The sequence below is a fragment of the Scardinius erythrophthalmus genome, assembly GCF_964197995.2.
Source record: "Scardinius erythrophthalmus genome assembly, chromosome: 9".
NCBI classification, from domain to species: Eukaryota; Metazoa; Chordata; class Actinopteri; order Cypriniformes; family Leuciscidae; genus Scardinius; species Scardinius erythrophthalmus.
The window spans coordinates 30,187,065-30,208,784 of NC_138229.1; the positions used below are offsets into that span (position 1 = coordinate 30,187,065).

Here is a 21,720-nt window from a genome sequence, read left to right on the forward strand (position 1 = left end):
GAATGATGACAGGTTTTTTTATGAACTATCTCTAAGCAATTCAAGCAACGTTAAAGTTAGGTTGTGTAAAAACATTCGCTGACAACCACACACAAAAAAATATTGTCAAGGCCATCTGACTTTATTCATCAACTATAACCTGATTTTATTGTATGGATTATGTGACTTATCAAAGTGCTGAATGAACTGCAAACACAGCATATCAATACATCAAATGGAGTCATTAATCAAGAACAACTGAGGTAATGTTCAAATTAATATTATTTCTAGGATTGTAAAATATAATGTTCTCAGTTATTATGACCTATCGATTTAATCAAAACCAAACAAGCAAAGTGAAATCACTGTCTGGATATCAACAGAAAAAGTACATTAAGTCACAATAAAACACAAAAAGAAAGCAAATATGACTGGCTCTCAAGACACCAGCTACTCTGTTTTATAAAAAATAGAGAGAGAACAATCAAAGGACATTAACGTATAATTTTCATAAAAACCAAATGGAAAGAAACAAACATTCAAAGCAAGAATGCACGTGGAGTATTAAAATTAAGATTTTTGACTTTTCCTAACTGTATCTGTGACAGCTTGTTCGACAAACTGCTTCATCTGGATGAGACCGCTGAAGTCCCAGAGATTGAATAAGATCCTGTATGAAGTCGAAACAAAACAACAAAAATGGCCCCAAAAGATAAAAGCCCAAACCACCATTAGATGACTGAAGAGAAAAGATGCCTTTAATGTCTCTGGTTTGTATAAATGTCTCAGTCCTGAGGGCTTGGAAAAGGCAATGCAGATCTCAGTTCAGTCCTCTGTGCTCAGCAGAAGCTGTTTGTTTTCTGTGAGGTCCAGGCGGCCCTCAGAAGGAATGTACTTATACAGCTGTACTTTTGGTGCCAATGTAAGGCCGCGCAAACTCCACAAAATCATCAATAAGAACTGGCCATGCTCCTAAAAAAAAAAATGGGAAAAATCAGACATGCCATTAAAAGGAGATTCATTTTCATTTGAATTTTACTCACATGATTAAGATTTGGATTAAAAGAAGCCATAATCATAACACACTGTCCCCTGGTATCACAGACAAGGCTTAAAGGGTTAAGTTCACCAAAAATGAAAATTCTGTCATTATTTACTCACCCTCATGTCGTTCCAAACCCGTAAGACTTTTGTTCGTTTTCGAAACACAAACGAAGATATTTTTAATCAAATCTGAGAGCTTTCAGTCCCTCCATAGACAGCTACGCAATTACCACTTTGACGCTTCAGAAATTTCATAAAGAGATCGTGAAACTAATCCATATGAATTGAGCGGTTTAGCCAAATTTTCTGATGAGACTTGATCACTTTATATGACGAACAGGTTGAATTTAGGGTTTTATTCACATATGAACATTGATGAGCGAGCATAAACAGAAGCTCAACCGAAACTGCTTGACGTATGAAAACAAACCTCTTGCAGAAGCTCAAATGTGCTGCGTAACAAGAATGAACCTCACTGGTTCTTGCAGAAGCTCAAACGTGCTGCGTAACAAGAATGAACCTCACTGGTTCTTGCTGAAGCTCAAACGTGCTGTGTAACACAAGAATGAACCTCACTGGTTCTTGCTGAAGCTCAAATGTGCTGCGTAACACGAGAATGAACCTCATTGGTTCTTGATGAAGCTCAAACGTGCAGCGTAACACGAGAATGAACCTCATTGGTTCTTGCTGAAGCTCAAATGTGCTGCGTAACACGAGAATGACCCTCATTGGTTCTTGATGAAGCTCAAACGTGCTGCGTAACACGACTGTGTAACACAAGAATGAACCTCATTGGTTCTTGATGAAGCTCAAACGTGCTGCGTAACAAGAATGAACCTCATTGGTTCTTGCTGAAGCTCAAACGTGCTGCGTAACAAGAATGAACCTCATTGGTTCTTGATGAAGCTCAAACGTGCTGCGTAACAAGAATGAACCTCATTGGTTCTTGCTGAAGCTCAAACGTGCTGCGTAACAAGAATAAACCTCGTTGGTTCTTGCTGAAGCACAAATGTGCTGCGTAACACAAGAATGAACCTCATTGGTTCTTGATGAAGCTCAAACGTGCAGCGTAACACAAGAATGAACCTCATTGGTTCTTGCTGAAGCTCAAACGTGCTGCGTAACACAAGAATGAACCTCATTGGTTCTTGATGAAGCTCAAACGTGCTGCGTAACACAAGAATGAACCTCATTGGTTCTTGATGAAGCTCAAACGTGCTGTGTAACACAAGAATGAACCTCATTGGTTCTTGATGAAGCTCAAACGTGCTGTGTAACATGAGAATGAACCTCGTTGGTTCTTGATGAAGCTCAAACGTGCTGCGTAACACAAGAATGAACCTCATTGGTTCTTGCTGAAGCTCAAACGTGCTGCGTAACACAAGAATGAACCTCATTGGTTCTTGATGAAGCTCAAACGTGCTGCGTAACACAAGAATGAACCTCATTGGTTCTTGATGAAGCTCAAACGTGCTGTGTAACATGAGAATGAACCTCGTTGGTTCTTGATGAAGCTCAAACGTGCTGCGTAACAAGAATGAACCTCATTGGTTCTTGATGAAGCTCAAACGTGCTGTGTAACATGAGAATGAACCTCGTTGGTTCTTGATGAAGCTCAAACGTGCTGCGTAACAAGAATGAACCTCATTGGTTCTTGATGAAGCTCAAACGTGCTGCGTAACAAGAATGAACCTCATTGGTTCTTGCTGAAGCTCAAACGTGCTGCGTAACAAGAATGAACCTCATTGGTTCTTGATGAAGCTCAAACGTGCTGCGTAACAAGAATGAACCTCATTGGTTCTTGCTGAAGCTCAAACGTGCTGCGTAACAAGAATAAACCTCGTTGGTTCTTGCTGAAGCACAAATGTGCTGCGTAACACAAGAATGAACCTCATTGGTTCTTGATGAAGCTCAAACGTGCAGCGTAACACAAGAATGAACCTCATTGGTTCTTGCTGAAGCTCAAACGTGCTGCGTAACACAAGAATGAACCTCATTGGTTCTTGATGAAGCTCAAACGTGCTGCGTAACACAAGAATGAACCTCATTGGTTCTTGATGAAGCTCAAACGTGCTGTGTAACACAAGAATGAACCTCATTGGTTCTTGATGAAGCTCAAACGTGCTGTGTAACATGAGAATAAGCCTCGTTGGTTCTTGATGAAGCTCAAACGTGCTGCGTAACACAAGAATGAACCTCATTGGTTCTTGATGAAGCTCAAACGTGCTGTGTAACATGAGAATGAACCTCGTTGGTTCTTGATGAAGCTCAAACGTGCTGCGTAACAAGAATGAACCTCATTGGTTCTTGATGAAGCTCAAACGTGCTGCGTAACAAGAATGAACCTCATTGGTTCTTGATGAAGCTCAAACGTGCTGCGTAACACAAGAATGAACCTCATTGGTTCTTGATGAAGCTCAAACGTGCTGTGTAACACAAGAATGAACCTCACTGGTTCTTGATGAAGCTCAAACGTGCTGCGTAACAAGAATGAACCTCATTGGTTCTTGATGAAGCTCAAACGTGCTGCGTAACACAAGAATGAACCTCACTGGTTCTTGATGAAGCTCAAACGTGCTGTGTAACACAAGAATGAACCTCACTGGTTCTTGATGAAGCTCAAACGTGCTGCGTAACAAGAATGAACCTCGTTGGTTCTTGATGAAGCTCAAACGTGCTGCGTAACAAGAATGAACCTCATTGGTTCTTGATGAAGCTCAAACGTGCTGCGTAACACAAGAATGAACCTCATTGGTTCTTGATGAAGCTCAAACGTGCTGTGTAACATGAGAATGAACCTCGTTGGTTCTTGATGAAGCTCAAACGTGCTGCGTAACAAGAATGAACCTCACTGGTTCTTGATGAAGCTCAAACGTGCTGCGTAACAAGAATGAACCTCATTGGTTCTTGCTGAAGCTCAAACGTGCTGCGTAACAAGAATGAACCTCATTGGTTCTTGCTGAAGCTCAAACGTGCTGCGTAACACAAGAATGAACCTCATTGGTTCTTGATGAAGCTCAAACGTGCTGCGTAACAAGAATAAACCTCGTTGGTTCTTGCTGAAGCTCAAATGTGCAGCGCAACACAAGAATGAACCTTGTTGGTTCTTGCTGAAGCTCAAACGTGCTGCATAACAATAATGAATCTCGTTGGTTCTTGATGAAGCTCAAACGTGCTGTGTAACATGAGAATGAACCTCATTGGTTCTTGATGAAGCTCAAACATGCTGCGAAACACGAGAATGAACCTCACTAGTTGTTGCTGAAGCTCAAACGTGCTGCGTAACACAAGAATAAACCTCACTGGTTCTTGCTGAAACTCAAATGTGCTGCGTAACACGAGAATGAACCTCACTGGTTCTTGCTGAAACTCAAACGTGCTGCATAACACAAGAATAAACCTCACTGGTTCTTGCAGAAGCTCAAATGTGCTGCGTAACACAAGAATAAACCTCATTGGTTTTTGCTGAAGCTAAAACGTGCTGCGTAACAAGAATGAACCTCAATGGTTTTTGATGAAGCTCAAACGTGCTGCGTAACACAAGAATGAACCTCACTGGTTCTTGTTGAAGCTCAAATGTGCTGCGTAACACAAGAATTACCCTCTTGGTTCTTGCAGAAGCTCAAACGTGCTGTGTAACACAAGAATGAACTTCACTGGTTCTTGCAGAAGCTAAAACGTGGAATGACTTTTTTGACATCAAGAATTTTCATTTTTGGAAAATTCCCTCTAAGCCCAGTCCCAGACTAAAATGCATGTTTAAGCTGTTTTACCTTAAAGCAACTTGCACAGACATTTCTTAAAAAATGTCAGTGCAATTGTTTTGTATCAAGGCACGTTTATAAAAGCTACTTAAATGTCCTCACTGAACTAAGGCCTAATCCTGGCTTAATCTAAGCCCTGTCTGTGAAACCAGGCCTGAGAAAGTTAACTAGTTATCTAAACAAAAGAAAACAGAGATTAAATTGGTGAAAAAAGTTCCAACTAACCCTCCTCATCATAGTTTGACATATCGTCTGTGATCATCGTGCTGAAATCTAACAAAAGGTTCCATGTGTCTTTGGGAATGGATCGCTTATGATGCTCCTGCAGATGGAAAAGCAAAGCACACAAAGAGTTATCATCCAGTTTTTAGTGATTAAACACATTATTTTTTTTACTAGTAAAGGCTGGAATATATTACACAAATTTTGCCCAGATCTTTACCCCTATTTTCAGTCTGAACGTGTCAACGGTTGTAGCTGGAAGTCAGAGCCAGTCTGTCTATTTTTGGCAGTCAAGAGTTCACAGAAAATTGCATAGTGTATGCTAGGCACAAACTAGCAATGCAGCGCATGTTTTGTGAGTTTATTGTGTTGGGAACGACTTGAAAGTCTGGTAGTGTGTGATCCTCAGTCATTTAGTGTATGATGTACAGTTTTTCTCCGTTACCTTTTCAAAGTCTGCAAGTGTTTGATGCCTTGTGTTTTAAAATCTGTTCAGATTATAAAAGTCGAGTACTGTATTCTAGCCTTTAGACACAATCACAGATGAAACTTTCTTTTGTATAACAATGAATTAATTAATAAATCAAGGTATAATTAAAGAATGTCATTATTGAAATATCCCAATGAACATCATTGTTGTCAATCGTTGTGATTTTAGTGCAAGACTATCTATTTTTTTGTTTTGTTTGGTGATGCCTGTGGGGCAAAATACACATTGCATGTTTATAAAGTCAACTTACAGCCAGGAACAGAACGATACTCACCAATAAAAATTTGTTCCATAGATCTAGAAATTTAAAACGCCCAGCCAATATTAAATTCCAGTATGCAATTGCCATTTCTAGGTCTAGAGAAAAACAAAACAATAAAACTGAAAAAACACTAGATAACTATGCAAAAAATTAAAGTAACAAATGAGAATGAACCCAAAACATGCCTAAGCCCTTTTGTCCTGGATTCTTAGCAAAGTTGAATGTGAACTGATAGAAGTCTTTAAATTTCCCTTGGTCCTTCAACTCTTGCTCCATCCTAGGCAGCTGTGCTTTGAGTTTCTCTATGCTGTCACACCTTGACAAGACAATGACAAAGTCAATTGATGCAGTGAATGGTAAAAATGATTTAGAGAGCGCTGATGTGATTAAAAAAAAATACCCTTGCTCAGCCATTCCCTCCATGAATTCTTGTTTGGAGAACTCGCATTGTGTTGCTGCCCGAAACTTCCAAGCGATTAGCAGTACACTTACACTGGCTGGATCAAGTCCCAAGTCATCACAGAACTGCTGGATTCCATCTATACCAATCTTGTTGTCATCTTGAGGGTCTGTAAAAATGATTACAAGATTAAATAGAATACTATATTTACACACACACACACAACCAGTCAAACATTTGAAAACGTTATGGTTTTTTATTGTTTTTGAAAAGTCTCTTAAATTAAATTAACCGGTTTCTGTTGTAATATATTATAAAATTTAATTTATTCCTGTCATCAAAGCTGAATTTTCAGCATCGTGATCCTTCGGAAATCCTCATTTCTTATTACTATCATTGTTTTTTTGTTGTTGTTGTGGAAATCATGATACAGTGACATTTAAAAGTTTGGGGTAAGTAAGATTTAAGAAACAATCATAGTTTTATTCAGCAAAAGCTCATATAATTGATAAAAAAAATGACAGTAAAGACCTTTATGAAATCAATAGATTCAAAAGATACAAAATCAATAGATACAAAAAATATTTGAAATAAATGCTGATCTTTTGAACTTTCTATTCATCAAAGAATACTGAAAAAAAATCAGTTTTCACAAAAATATTAAGCAGCACAACTGTGTTTAATATTGACAATAATAAGAAATGTTTCTTGATCATCAAATCAGCATATTAGAATGATTTCTGAAGGATCATGTGATACAGAAGTGTGACGACTGAAAAAAATCCAGCTTTGACATGGCAGGAATAAATTACATTTAAAAATAAATTACAACAGAAACCACTGTAATAATATTTCACAGTATTACTGTTTTTACTGTATTTTTAATCAAATAAATGCAGCCTTGGTGATATTAAGAGGCTATATTCAAAAACATAAATGTTCTGCTAAATTCTTACCTCTGTACCGATTGTAGAGCTGTTCTAACTTTTTCCGGTCTAGTGTTCCCTTTAGATTCTGTACGTAGAGGTCAGGATTTTGGAAAAAGTTGTCTGTAGCAACGTCTAGTTTCCAATCATTTTGAGACAAGCAATTCAAAGCTGTTTTCTCATTTGACTGGGTAAAGATCATGAACTGGCGAACTTTATCCTTCTGAGAGGATTTCAGCTTGTTCTGTAATAGGGGTAGAGGAAAAGCATAAAGGTAGATTCAGTTAGTTAGATATTGTATATTAACAGTGAATAAAACAGCAGCATATCCTTGTGTACGAACACAATCAGAATCAATGTCACAATGGCATATGGACCACACATGGCTTATCTTCCCCTACAATTCTATCTTACTCGAGGGTATAGAAATCATTTATTTGCTCTACAGACAAGTGTACATAAATATAAATACATATTTATATATACCACGAACACTTCCACGAAAACGTTTGTCTGATTAACTGCTTTTAAGCAGAATTTCACACTTGTATGCACAAGGTTTTATAAGCGATTAAAAAAACTAATAATCCTTTACTGTGGTCCACTAGTCCGGCTTCTCGTTTATTACATGATCTTGACACCCCTGCTGTCCAACAGCTTTGACCTCGCTAGCTTCAAAGCTACCTGCTCTGCAGAGCTGTCTAAAAATTAATTCATCAATAAACCAACTCTCCTGCAAGGTACATTTAAAGGAATGTCGTCGTCAAAATATCATAATAACCAAACGGGATTCGTAGCAGCGGCTTATAGGCAATTTGTGACTGTAACGCAAAATAGTAAAATAATAGTTTTTTGATTTTTGAATTTTTTTTTTTTTTTTTTTACATTTACCATGTTTGTGATTTCCAGACTCCCTCTTCCGCTATCCCTCTCTACCCCGCAACTACTTCCGCTCATGCGCAGTGACATTTGTACCGCAGTCAGCTGTTCCCCACAGAGACACCGCATTGGGTTAGACACCAAATACTGCTTTCATAATCAGAAATCTGCAGAAGTTAAACATAACATCCACCGATGCGAACTGTAATATTATATACAGGCCTAGATGAATAAACAGAATATTTGATATTGTTCTCTAAATAGGCTACTGAGCTAAATTCTGAACTTCACGTGACAGACTTTCTTTCTTTCTTTCTTTCTTTCTTTCTTTCTTTCTTTCTTTCTTTCTTTCTTTCTTTCTTTCTTTCTTTCTTTCCTTTTTTGGAGATATCAGAAATATTCGATTTTTTTGTATTAAAAACATTTAAATACATTTTAAATTAGTTTAAACTTATTTTGATTTTTTATTTATTTATTTATTTTTGCTTGTGGAAGCTATAAATTTAAATCAGTTGATTCACAAATGCAAATATGACCCATCAATCTATGACACATGAAGATTTGTATAAAATCTATATCCACTAACTATAAACTGGAAAAGTTTGAAACGTGTGTTTCTATTTTCAGCATTTAAATGTTACTAATTACTGTTTACCAAATAACAAAAACTATATTATGGATATGGATAAACATTGGTGAATATAGTTTGTGTTGTTTGGAAAACAGTACAAATACAAACAATACAAAGTATAATCTGACAATCATATGGAATCATTGGTTTATCCCCTATTTTTCTCACTTCTTTGTTTGGTGGAGGTACAATAATCCATAAAATGACATGTGAATGCACATTTTCAGCACACAGAGACATTTATAAGTGAAATATTAAAGTTTTAAAATGGGTTTAGTAGTCCGTTGTTCTATGCATTTGGAGAGAAAAAAAGAAAGGAAAGGAAAAAAATAGTACACAGATGGCTAAAAGGAATAGTTTACTCAAAATTAAAATTGTGTCACAATTACTCATCCTCTTATGTTTTCCAAACCCTTTCATACAATGAACGTGAATGGTGACTGAGGTTGTTAGTCCCAAAAACCTCCCTTTGTGTCCCATGGAAGAAAGAAATTCATACAGGTTTGGAACAATTTGAGGGTGAATAAATGATAACAGAACTTTCATTTTAGAATGAACTATCCCTTTAAGTCAGTCCCATTTTAAGACCAGAAATGTGGAGACCCCGTAGCGACTCGACTACACCCTATCAATGGTGCAATATCCTTGCGCTTCTCCATATAGTCCCCAATAAACTTCGACATAACACAGATAAACACTTCTAATATTAACACCTATTTGAACACGAATTACCTCTATTGTCGGCGTCGATAAAACGTAAATGACGTGTAGCTGATTTGGTGTTCTTGCAGTTTCACTGTAAATGTGTAAAAAGAGGTTCCGGTTAGATGAAATAGCCAGAGATTCACATGCTCTTCCTTTCCGAGTGAGTGCCGAAGTCGCGAACGGACCATGTCTAGCGGTTCTGCTGATTACAACAGGTAAACCCCTTATGACACACAGCTTTTATGCATGTTGTGTTCATAAATGTGTGAATTGTTAAAATAGAGAGGCGTCGAGCTAGTTATAGCGCTGGTGCTGTGCATTTTAACACGGCTCGTGTGATATTAAGCAGGCCGCACAGCAAACTACCGCCTATACCGTTACTACTATGTATTCTCACGTATTCAGTGTTCACGTGACTAAAATGGTTATTATTCACACTTAATTGTTGGAGTATGTATATATACATATATATTAAAATACGTGGCGTTATTATAGATCAAAACGACTAACCTTAGCTAGGCTTCACACCCACCCTGAAATCTAACGCGTGGCCTCCATGCTTGAGGCCTTGGATTCACACTGCCTTCTTAAATACCTTAACATTTTGTCATACGACTCTGTAATGTCGAATGTATTGTTTTTGTTTTAGACATTTTATTATCAGGAGGTAAATAATTGGTAATGTACAACGATTATGGGCTGTCCTTGACGCATTAAAGCTGACGAGTACTGTAAATAAATAAGACCAAATTTGGGCGTAGGTTTTAAGGTAGACCATGAACAAGTTGTTATCACGGAAAACAACCGATTATTCTTTATAGTAACGTTAGTTATGTAAAGTTTTGACCGTTAACGGCGAGCTACGTGACGTTTTTGGAATGTGCGCTGAAAGGCGCGCGCGTCTCGTGGAGGTTCGAGTTCAGTACTTTCAGCTTCAGGAACTGCTGATGATAATCAAAGTTGTCTTTTCTTTTAGCTCACGAGATCGAGACCATGGGGGGCCCGAAGGAATGGAGCCTGATGGTATCATCGAGGTTTGTATAATTTAGTGAAGTCTGGAGGGGTGGATAAATATCTGGGCTGGCTGATATAAAGCTTTTGAACTGATCGATTAAAGAGTAACTCTAGCCAAAATGCAACCTAGGGACTTTTTGTTAATCTACCCGAGGCAAACTTTCGTTTAAAAGCATAATTAGAATGGAATCGCCACTTAATTTTGACCATATTTTTGTCTTCGGTCAAATTGCCTTTTGAATGGGAGTGCATGGGGCACTTCTATGATAGCATCAAAAATCGCTATTTTTAAAACACTAAGAAGGCTCGACACAACATGAAACTTTGCTCGAAGTATCACCAGGGGCTCTACACATCATCTTGAACATTGATAACATTGTTTGTGTACACAGAGTTTACTAAAAAGAAAGATTTTGAAGAACTCACTGAAGCTGTGTCCGCCGGCATTTTGACAGTCAAAAATAGTCTATCTCCGAATGTGAATGAACTGACTCTGAATTTTAGTATTGTTTCTTATGAGGATCCTTTTTCAAATACAAGGTCAATATTGATTTTCAACGGCAAACCAACAAATTATCCGTGAGTTTATGTGGAACTAAGCTTTAGGAGCTTTCCATCTTTACTCTCCTCCCTGTTACGTTGCATTTGGAGATTGACTATTTTTGGCTGACAAAATGCTGGCAGCTGGAAACAACAAAAGCTACAGTGAGTTGTTCAAAATCTCTTTTTAGTAAACTCTGTGTACACAATGTTCTCAATGTTCGAGTTGATGTGTAGAGCCCCTGGTGATACTTAGAGCAAAGTTTAATGTTGTGTCGAGCCGCCTTATTGTTTTAAAACTGGCTATTTTTGATGCTATCATAGTAGTGCCCCAAGCACTCCCATTCAAAAGGCAATTTGACCAAAAAAGCGAAAATACGGTCAAACTTATAAGTGGCGTCTCCATTCTAATTATGCTTTTAAATGAAAGTTTGCCTCGGGTAGATTAACAAAAAGACCCTAGGTTGCATTTTGGTGAGTTACCCTTTAAATTTGGCTTCCTTATAGGGATATGTAGTTCCCCTCAAAACGGAAAATTATCAATTACTCCATGTCATTTCAAACCCACAAGAATTCTTGTAAACGACGAGATTTTAATCAAATCTTGAGAGATTTCTGTTTCTCCATTGAAAGTCCATTCATCCAAAACTCTTTTCAAAACGTTCATAAAGACACCATAAAAGTAATTCAAAATATTGAAAAAATGTTTTCCATAGCCGCTTTCCGACCGGAGGAACCTTTTCACAGTTCCTAGAACTATTGGCTAAAGTACCCGGATGTCGGCGTGTTCGCACCGCAGGACCTAGGAACGACTTTAGTTCTAGAAACTCCATTTGGAGGAACTAATTTGGGTCCTACTTCAGAGTAGGGTCTAAACCAGCACTATAGACGAATCCGGCGAAACTACCGGAAGTAAGCGGGCGACATTACTGAGCTGTTGCTGGGTAGCGTTGCGCCATTGCCTCCTATTGGTTTGGTTGCGTCCACTGGAATAAACAGCCCGCGATTTACGACTGTCACTAACGTTACATCTACAACTTTACTATTCTTCCTCTGCAGAGTTATTTGAACAGTATAAGTGTTGTTAATGGTCTGTGAAAATCGGACAGGTCCTTTAAGAACTATGTATTTATCATCTGGTAGAGTGTGCATTATTTGACCAACCCATATAGGCTACGGAGCTTAGATAATTTTTTTGACCCTCTATCAGTGACCTGTAGTTGGCATTTTGTTGATCATCGGATGCCAGGCGAAGGAGAAAATACTCTTAAATACCTTTAAAACAACCGAAGGGGCGCGTTGGGGCAGTAGTAACATTACTGTATTTGCTTGACTGTGACTCTGAGAACCAACAACGCTAGCAGTTAGCTGTACCTTACCCTTTCCTTTTGAAATGTGAAAATGAGATAAATAATGGTCACAAAATAAAAACATGAATTTGTTTATTTGATATCATTCATTTATTTATTGTTGCCAAATGGACAGATCTTTTAATAGTTTCCTCGTTAGCTTGCCTAGCTACCATAGTTATTGCCAAGCAATCTTAATTCATTTTCATAAATAATCTGTAAGATCGTTTGTACCTTCATCTGTGACTGGAGGCCACTGTCTAACATCATCAACCCAACAAGTCATACATCCTGGCAGGAGCTGTCATCGAAGGTGCGTTTGCGTTATCACGGAGGTTTGTTTACATACTAGTAACAGCTCAGTAATGGTGTCGCCACAAGATGGCAGCCTACACAGAACGCTCGTCGGATTCGTCTATAGGAACACTACCCGTGACGTTAGCGTACTGGTCGAACACCAGCACCCGCCATTTTTAAAACAGCTAGAATGTAAACACAGATTATAGCCTATATATTTACCCCAGAAACTAACTATACAAACATGGAAAACAGTGATAGATGGGTCTCTAAACCTTTATGCTGAAGAGAAAATCCAACGCAACTTTGAGGGGAACAAGTCAAACATGATTGTTTATCTGCCCAGCTAGCAACACTGGACATCATCCACACGGCATAGGCTAATAACCTTTTTTTTCATATACTGTGTACTTTCTATAACAGTTCTATCTAATAACATATTAAACAGTACTGTTAGACAGATCGCTAACTAATGAACACACAGAATGCGAGCATTGTTTGCTCTGGCGTTCTCAGCGCCGCCAAAATAAAGGTCCTTTGCTCCGTCAAAATAAAAGTCACCGTGCTTGCGTCACTCCCTTACCCCTCCTACCAGTTCCTATGGACACTTGGCCAGTGCGGACGCAAACAGCAAAACCGAGTTTGGGGGAGAGTAGTTCTTAGAACTGTTTAGAAGTGGACAGTTCCTAGAACTAAGTTCCTGTAACTACTTGGTCGGAAAGCGGCTCATGTTTGTATCTAGTTTCTGGAGTAAATATATAGGCTATAATCTGTGTTTACATTATAGCGGTTTTAAAAATGGCGGGTGCTGGTGTTTTGTGTGCGTTCGGTCATCAGCGTACACTAACGTCACTGGTAGTTCCTATAGTGCTGGTTTAGACCCTACTCTGAAGTAGGAGCTAAATTAGTTCCTCCAAATGGAGTTCCTAGAACTAAAGTCGTTCCTAGTCGGCGTGTTCACACCGCAGGAACATACGGGTACTTTAGCCAATAGTTCTAGGAACTGTGAAAAGGTTCCTCCGGTCGGAAAGAGGCTAAACATTAGCGGCTTTCACACCAGAGGAACCTTTTCATAGTTCCAGGAACTAATGGCGGAAGTACCCACTTTTTGACCCGATCTCACTGCAGGAACATTTATAGGAACATCTTTTGGGGGAACTAAATTAGCTCCTCCTTTAGAGTAGGGTCAAACCCAGCACTATAGGAGCTACCATTGAAGTAACTGTATGCTGATTTGTCGAACGTATGCCATACGAAACAGTACCGCCATTTTTAAAAAGCTAATGTTAATGGTATTTACTTGTCACCTTTGTCTGCGCTGTGTTCATGTCTTAAGGCCCGTTCACACCAAGGACAATAACTATAAAGATAACGATAAAGATATAATTCTAAAAATCGTTCTCCATATTAAAGAATTAATCGTATTAATTAAAAATGAGTTAAGGAAAGCGCCACGACGCTTGCGTGAGAACTAAGATTGACCAGTGAACAGTTCACGTAAACCATACCCCAGACCATTGTGGGATTGAATGAGTGCACTTGATAAAGTCCACTATGGTTTTGGACGCTACAAATAATGGCCTATTTAGGGGGAAAGTTCAGACACAGCCTAAAGCACTTGAATGCGTATTAGTACGTAAAATCAGCAAAAATCCAGCTTGTTCCCCTTTAAGACTTGTGACCAATTCTTTAATGAACATGCCCTAAAAAAGAAAGTGGAGGCTTCAAGAAAATCCCACTTGTAATTACGATGTTGTGTCGCTTTTCATGTGTTCCTATTGTTAAATGTATTTTTTTTTTTTAAGGCAGCATATTGTCCTTTTAGGTTACAGTAGGGACAGTGAGCTGTTTACCACTTTAGATGTGTGCAATGGCTCATACTGAAATCTCCTTCACATTATTTTACAGAGCAACTGGAACGAGATTACGGACAATTTTGATGACATGAGCCTGAAGGAAACTCTTCTCCGTGGAATTTACGCCTATGGTTTTGAGAAACCCTCGGCAATCCAGCAGAGAGCTATAATCCCTTGCATAAAAGGTACAAACAAGTTCATGAGAATCAATAACACTTGACATTTGCTTAACAGGCTTTTTCAAAGAACACTAAAAAGTACTTGTACACATTACATTTTGCAAAGCGCTCATCTCTTCGTGGTCTAGACCAGTGCTTCTCAAACATGTCCTGTGGACCCCCACCACTGCACTTTTTCTCTCCATGTAGCACACCTGATTCAACTAGCCATCTCTATAGTAGAGACCGCAAGACTTGAATCGGGTGTGTCCGATGAGGAAGACCATGGTGTGGGTCTACAGGACGGGTTTAAGAAGCCCTGGTCTAGTAGTCAAACTCCAGTGTGCTCAATTGGTGCGTTATGCATTCGTGTGAATTCTTTATATATTTTTCTTCTCCATTAGGTTATGATGTTATCGCTCAAGCCCAGTCAGGGACTGGTAAAACTGCCACGTTTGCCATTTCCATCCTGCAGCAGCTGGAGATTGAGCAGAAAGAAACTCAGGCTCTGGTCCTGGCACCAACCCGAGAGCTCGCTCAGCAGGTATGCTGTACCCGAGGTCACCATAAACTTAAGTGTGTCTCAGACCAAGGCGGCATATTCTGGCAGTAGCCCAATTCAAGGTACACTTTTGCTGTTTTTCCTGCTACAAAAATCATGAAATGTGGGTTTTTATTATTTTAAATTGCACAAATTGATGAACGATTCGGCAGGAAATATTTATCTAGCAGTGCTTTAGCCAGAATAATTAAATCTTTCTGTAATGGCCTGGAGTGTTTACTGTTAGGGATATAGTGGTTGGAAATGAGATTTTTAGTTAAATGTTGTTAGAGCGCTGGGTGATTTCACTTGGGAACAAGCTATGGACAAAAGCATGAGATGATGCTTTTTCATCTTTCGGGACTGACCTGTTATGGAGATGACCTTTTCAACTGATCATACTTGTCCACTGTTTGGCATTATTATTGCACGCTGACTAACGTCAGTACAGATATTAAGCGTTTCTTTTATTTAAACCCCATCCGTTTTTGTCCACTCGCTAGATTCAGAAGGTTATCCTGGCCTTGGGTGACTACATGGGCGCTTCTTGCCATGCCTGCATTGGAGGCACCAACGTGCGGAACGAAATGCAAAAACTCCAGGCGGAGGCTCCGCACATCGTCGTTGGCACGCCAGGTCGAGTGTTTGACATGCTGAACAGGAGGTACTTGTGTAAGTAGCGAATGCTAATTAGGCTAAAACATGCATGATGTATGAAGTGATGCTTACCATCTTTCGGGACTGACCTATTATGGAGATATTTACAACTTTACAACTGATCATACATTTCACCAACATGGTTGTGAGCCATGTAATGCCTTTATTAAAAGTTTGAATTACAGTTAGAGATGGGGTTTTTTTTTGTTCGTTTTTTCTGTAAACAGCTCCCAAATGGATCAAGATGTTTGTTCTTGATGAAGCAGATGAAATGCTGAGCCGTGGTTTCAAGGATCAAATCTATGAGATTTTCCAGAAATTAAGCACAAACATACAAGTAAGTCAAAGCCCTGATGCCCGACTCTGAACGGAGGCGTCTTCCGCTCAAAAGAACTGTGCTAAAATTGCAGAGTCCAGGTTCTCCTGGTTTATGCAATGATGCTAGCAGAGTATCATGTGGAAGAAGAGCAGTAGCCCTGCGCCGGAAATGAAACTGAGTCGGACCTCTTTCTTAATGTCCAGTGGCTTATGTTTCAAGGTCCAGTGCGACAATACATGCATTTTCAACTGGAATTTTTTTTATAACTAAAGGGGTGGGTTTTTTTACCATGTTGAAAAAATCGTTTTTCTATACTATTGCTGATAATAAAATGTACCTATTACCAATTATATTAAATGCAGAGTAATCTTTAATTTGTCGTTTCATAATTTATTGCACTGTACTGTATATAGTGTTTTTTTTGTTTTGTTTTTTGTTCATGCTGTAACTGCTTGCTTGTGTTGCCAGGTTGTGCTGCTTTCGGCCACCATGCCTGCTGATGTGCTGGAGGTGACCACCAAGTTCATGCGTGAACCTGTTCGCATCCTGGTGAAAAAGGAGGAGCTGACTTTGGAGGGTATTAAGCAGTTTTACATCAATGTAGAACGAGAGGTGAGGCACTGGTTGTCTCTAATGTCCCTTCTTTTAAAAAGCACCATGCTAAAATCACCAGCCCGAGGCCTTCGGGTCTCGCTCTGGTGTTCATGCTAGTACTGGTTAATCACAAAGAAGGTAGAGCAAAAGCACACGGTCGGAAATGAGTCTAGGAAGGACCTCTTTCTTAATGTCCGGTGTCCAAGGTCTCGAGATTTTGTGCCATACGCATCATGAACCTCAGGATATTGATGTAGATGATTCCTTGCACTGTTGCTCTGCTAATGTAAATTCACTACTCCTGTAGGAGTGGAAGTTGGACACACTGTGTGACCTCTACGAGACTCTTACGATCACCCAGGCTGTTATCTTCTTGAACACGAGAAGAAAGGTTGACTGGCTGACCGAGAAGATGCATGCTAGAGATTTCACTGTGTCTGCTCTGGTAGGTCCAAGAAGTACATGCACATATTATGTGCTAATCAAAAATACAGTTTTTAAGCTGTTAATTGTAGGCCAGTGATTTGAGCTAAAAGACAGAGGGCACGTTATGTTTAATGCTGGATGAAGTATGAAATGATGTTCATCATCTTTCGGGACTGACCTTTTATGGAGACATTTTTAAACACAACTGATCATACTTATCCAGATCTTGTAACCATTTATAAGCATTTATACTGGCTCGTCCAAGTTAAACTTGTGTCTTTGTGTCTTCCAGCACGGAGACATGGATCAGAAGGAGCGAGACATAATCATGAGAGAGTTCAGGTCTGGCTCCAGCAGAGTGCTCATAACCACAGATTTGCTGGTGAGTAGGCCTTTATTTTCACAGTTTCTTGTTTGTCAATCTAGGCTTCATGAATTTTGCATGGTGATTTTGTTAAATACTGGAGTTATGACAGTATGATGATGTAATGATATGATCAGGGCTTTACATTAAGCCTTTTCATGTGCTTGTCCTTCAAGTAAATCTGTCATTCTCTTGTCAGAGTAAAAAAGCTGCTTGTCTGAAAAAATAAATAAATTGTAAATTTATTCTGAAGCAATATTCTCAATACCCCGCCCCCATCTTTCATCATTTCATCTTTCATTTTAAATTCCTAAATTTGATCAATTCAGTTAGAATAAGACACTGTAGGGCTGATCTAATTAAATCATTTACACTGAAAAATTACAACAGCATTAAATAATGTTATGAGATTGTTTTAAATATTTTTTGAATATGCAAATAAGAAACGTTGGAAAGAATGATACAATTTAACTGTCTCCATTGACTTTGCATTGCGAGAAGCTGCCTCGTCATTTCTGACAAAAATAGCAATCAAAACAATGTCTAAAAGCTGCTATGTGACAAGGTGTACAGCAAACAAGCCAAAAAAAAACAGAAATAAGCTGTTCTCTCGTTTTAGTGGTTCCCTAGTTCCGTTTACGTTTAAATCCGGCTACTTGTAAAATTCTTTTACTTGTCCCTTCAAAAAATACACTTGTCATGGACAAGCGTTAATGTCAAGCCCTGATGATGGTTAAATGGTTAATTATCTAAAGGTAAAAAGTTGTTATACAAATAAAGTCCTTTTAATTCAACCTGTAGTAAAAACTACTAATCTGCTAGTGACATTTTCCGGTTCCGATTCAATACAAATTAACAACAACTAATAAAAAATAGTAGTAAGGGGAAAATGCGCAATCCTTTTTGTGTTTATTTCTTATACTTGTCATAAGTTTAACAGACTGGTAATGTCAACAAATTCAACATTTACCAATGTTTGCAAAAATAAAAAAAATTTTTGAAGGAAAATAAATATATTTCTGCATTCTCTAGGATAATTTGGGACCTCTCCTATAGCTTATTGTATCTCCAGCAGTGGAGAATACCCTCTCAGAAGGGGTAGAATATGCTTGAACACGCATGTAAGATCCAGACAGGTGAAACATAATATTTTGATTTGAATGATTGATTCATAAAGACTTCACTTCATTACTGGATGAAGCAGCCCTCTAGCGGTTAATAAACAGAGCTGCATGCGTCTTGCGGAAGAACATTGTAGCCGGAGCTACTTCTCTGTTTATTTCTATGACGTGGGTAAGTCACTCAGGTGTGCCGAGTGACTGTGTGCTGCTACGCAGTGGTGCCAGTGTGAAGTAGTAGTAAAGTAGTCCGAGTATAAACGCTTATTACAGGCTTACCGTAGTGATTCAGGATAAGACAAAAACACGTTTTGAAAAAAGGCATCCATGATGTACTCGCTCATTATATACATTTAGTCAATTCTGAAGCGAATTTTCGTTATTTGAAGCGACTTTCAAAAGGTGATTTACTCTGTTTTGGTTGCTACCGTAGACATCACTGTTTATTCTCAAACTATAAACTTTTATTTCAGTACTTCTGTGATCATTTTAATATTTGTAACACCGAAATACCGATACTGTGTTGTTGAAAAGATTGTGAAAGTAAATCTCTCTCTCTCTCTCTCTCTCTCTGTGTGTGTGTGAACCGTTTTAGGAACCAAAACTTAGGCATTTGGCATGGTTCCAGTATTTTACCAGAAACATTTTTCGGTTCCTACCCCTAGTCATCTATTTTATTCACAATTTTGAATTTTTTTTGATTTGATTTAGCAGTGCAAGTTGCTTGAAGATAATTCCATCTTTAGTGTCTTTAACTTGATCCGCCTTTGAAACAAATGTCTTTTTTTTTGTTGACTCCAACGAGGAGATTTTTTTAAATATCTGTATAAAGCTACATTTTGTCTTAAGTTAAAGCAATTATGTATAAGCGGTACTAAAATCAGGAACCGTTGCGAAAATGATCTATTTAGTGGTGAGACTGCAATGAAAACCAAACCCATTGTCTTTTGTAGTACTTTATTCTTGCAAGAAGGCCATTCACACACAGTGGTTTCTGCTGCGAAGGACGACCTCACCTAGTGCGGCTTACTTTTTTACACATGTGCTGTTTTCCTGTTATGTTAATTAAGATCTATACCAGATAAGGACATTTTATCATCTTATTCTCTTGGCCGAGAGAAAGGGACCATTTCTAAGAAATGGCAGGTTGTTGATTTTGACACATAACGCCTTTATTGTAAATACCTCTTCATCTCGTAGCTGACACTTGTCACTCAACTTCCTGTATACTTCCTGAATGTAGCAAACATCAAACACAACTTTAGTCTGAACACAGCAGATGACAGGACCATTTAGAACTTAACACTAAAAGCGCATGAAACTGACAAGTGTACTTAAGTTACAACAGCGCTCATACACACTCGCCCACACTTGCAGCCTCATGCTGTAAATATTAAATTAGTGGGTGTGTTTATTACTCTCTTTTGTGTTTCGCCTACCTCCGCCATTTTACGAAAGTGCGAGAAGCGCCTATGTGACGAATGATGTCAAAGAAACGTTGATCTATTATGTTCTTTTACTGCATCGATGCAACAATTAATTTCAACACCCCTATTACACGGTGATTAATGAAACTACTTGTATGGACAAGACAAAAGGGTTGCGTATCGTTTAATGACTTATTTATTTCTAGACGACCTGAGAAAAAAAACACTTTATCCTGCTAATATTCTTAAAGGTTAACAGTCGTTCCAGAATTAAACTTGGTGTTCAATTTAAAAATGGCTATGACCACTCGTATAGGTTTTTTTTTTTAACCTGGATTTTACCGTGAAAATAGCTGTAGAAAATGTCATAAGGTGATGATACACGGGGCAACTTTTTGAGCAATGTTGCCCTCAATGGGCAACCAGGTGTGAGACAGGGCCCACGACCAATCTAAAGTATCCAGATAGAAATTTGTTGCCCATACTCGATGGGAAAAGTGCCCAAGCAACATTGCTCAGTTGTCCCGTGTATATACTTAAACCTTCAATTACGAGTTTTGTGCATCTGAAATAAATTTGTCCATTTAATAATCCTAAAATCTGTTCCATAGGCTCGTGGAATTGATGTTCAACAAGTTTCTCTTGTCATCAACTATGACTTGCCAACAAATCGAGAGAACTACATCCATAGGTGAGTAAACCTGCAGGTGTTGACATGTTTCTCTGACCGCATTAATGCATTTAACGTTGACCCGTTCGCTGTGATCGTTCCCTCTCAGGATTGGCCGTGGAGGTCGGTTTGGCAGAAAAGGCGTAGCCATCAATTTCGTGACTGAAGAAGACAAAAGGATTCTTCGAGACATTGAGACGTTTTACAACACTACTGTTGAGGAGATGCCCATGAACGTCGCCGACCTGATTTAAACTTTGGAGATTTGAATGCAGGGATAGCTGTTGAATGATCACTTCCATTTACGCTTATTTTATTGGAAGACAAAAAACTTACGAATTCGATACGTGACATTGACTCTCTGTGTGGACGGTTGTAGACTCCAACCATATCAGTATTCACTGGTGGTGGCGTTTACAAAACATGGGTTCTTTACATGTGTTCTTTTTCAGGTATTTTTTCCCTAGTACGCTTAAAATGTATCTATTAGATGTTCTTCATCGTTTAGTAATCTACTTGTGGACTAAAAGATACAAGTGCTGCATTAAGTCTGCTAATTATGTTATGCTAACATATGTGTGCAGTTTAACTGTTCACTTCACCTACCTTTTTTAGTAATATGAAGGTATATTTTAGTTCTGTGGAATGTATTAATTTAAATGTATATTGTTTATCAAGTTCTACTTTTTGTGAAGTCCTCTTCAAAGGTGGGTCTCAACGCCTTCACTCGATGTCCCATTTAGTGTTTGGCCCATTTGACAATAAAGAGGATTATTCTGTCCATGATTCGTTGGTCCATGTCTTTTGAACTAGTTGAACGTCTCACACAGAATCTTGAGAAATCACTGCTATTTTGAACCTCATTTCTGCTTGGATTAATAGTGGTGCAGGGATGACGTCAGAACCCGGAGGACTAATTTGCTGCTGGTTACTTCAAGGTTTTCCTATGGGGTTTTTCAATTTGAGTCAAAGCCTGTGGTAAACGCATCTTGATATTATTTGGAACATAAACTGCACACATTCGTGTTTTTAGAAAGGGTGTGTTTAAACTTGTTTACTACAGACCTTATTTTACTCATAAATTGGGA

At 38.6% G+C, this 21,720-nt stretch overlaps 2 protein-coding genes across 6 annotated transcripts in view; one reads left to right on the forward strand and one right to left on the reverse strand.

Annotated features, from left to right (window-relative positions):
* Positions 1-116: 116 nt before the first annotated feature.
* The window catches only part of dcun1d1 (DCN1, defective in cullin neddylation 1, domain containing 1), a 28,847-nt gene continuing 7,243 nt past the window's right edge, over positions 117-21,720 (reverse strand). Inside the window, exons 1-7 of one of the 5 annotated variants that reach the window (XM_081373499.1) lie at positions 7,979-8,076; positions 7,118-7,331; positions 6,162-6,330; positions 5,947-6,077; positions 5,774-5,856; positions 5,013-5,109; positions 117-951 (exon numbers count right to left, since the gene is read on the reverse strand). In XM_081373499.1, coding sequence (XP_081229625.1) covers positions 875-951; positions 5,013-5,109; positions 5,774-5,856; positions 5,947-6,077; positions 6,162-6,330; positions 7,118-7,331; positions 7,979-8,056 — 849 coding nt within the window. In that variant the 5' untranslated portion in view covers positions 8,057-8,076 and the 3' untranslated portion in view covers positions 117-874. Of the gene's footprint in view, positions 952-5,012; positions 5,110-5,773; positions 5,857-5,946; positions 6,078-6,161; positions 6,331-7,117; positions 7,332-7,573; positions 7,954-7,978; positions 8,077-21,720 lie in introns of those variants that run through there. The other 4 variants (XM_081373501.1, XM_081373500.1, XM_081373502.1 and 1 more) reach the window with 4 other exon arrangements.
* eif4a2 (eukaryotic translation initiation factor 4A2) lies at positions 9,218-21,413 on the forward strand. Its single transcript, XM_081373503.1, has 11 exons — positions 9,218-9,517; positions 10,279-10,336; positions 14,411-14,543; positions 14,921-15,060; positions 15,561-15,729; positions 15,942-16,051; positions 16,502-16,645; positions 16,935-17,072; positions 17,346-17,435; positions 20,574-20,653; positions 20,742-21,413. Exons 1-11 carry the CDS (start codon positions 9,489-9,491, stop codon positions 20,884-20,886), a joined length of 1,236 nt encoding a protein of 411 aa, XP_081229629.1. The 5' UTR covers positions 9,218-9,488; the 3' UTR covers positions 20,887-21,413.

Excerpts from the sequence above, each read along its gene's own strand:
- eif4a2 (XM_081373503.1), top strand. The coding sequence starts at position 9,489 with ATGTCTAGCGGTTCTGCTGATTACAACAG. Across the intron at positions 15,730-15,941 it reads GCTGAACAGGAGGTACTTGT|CTCCCAAATGGATCAAGATG; the intron begins GTAAGTAGCGAA and ends TTCTGTAAACAG. Across the intron at positions 16,052-16,501 it reads AATTAAGCACAAACATACAA|GTTGTGCTGCTTTCGGCCAC; the intron begins GTAAGTCAAAGC and ends TTGTGTTGCCAG.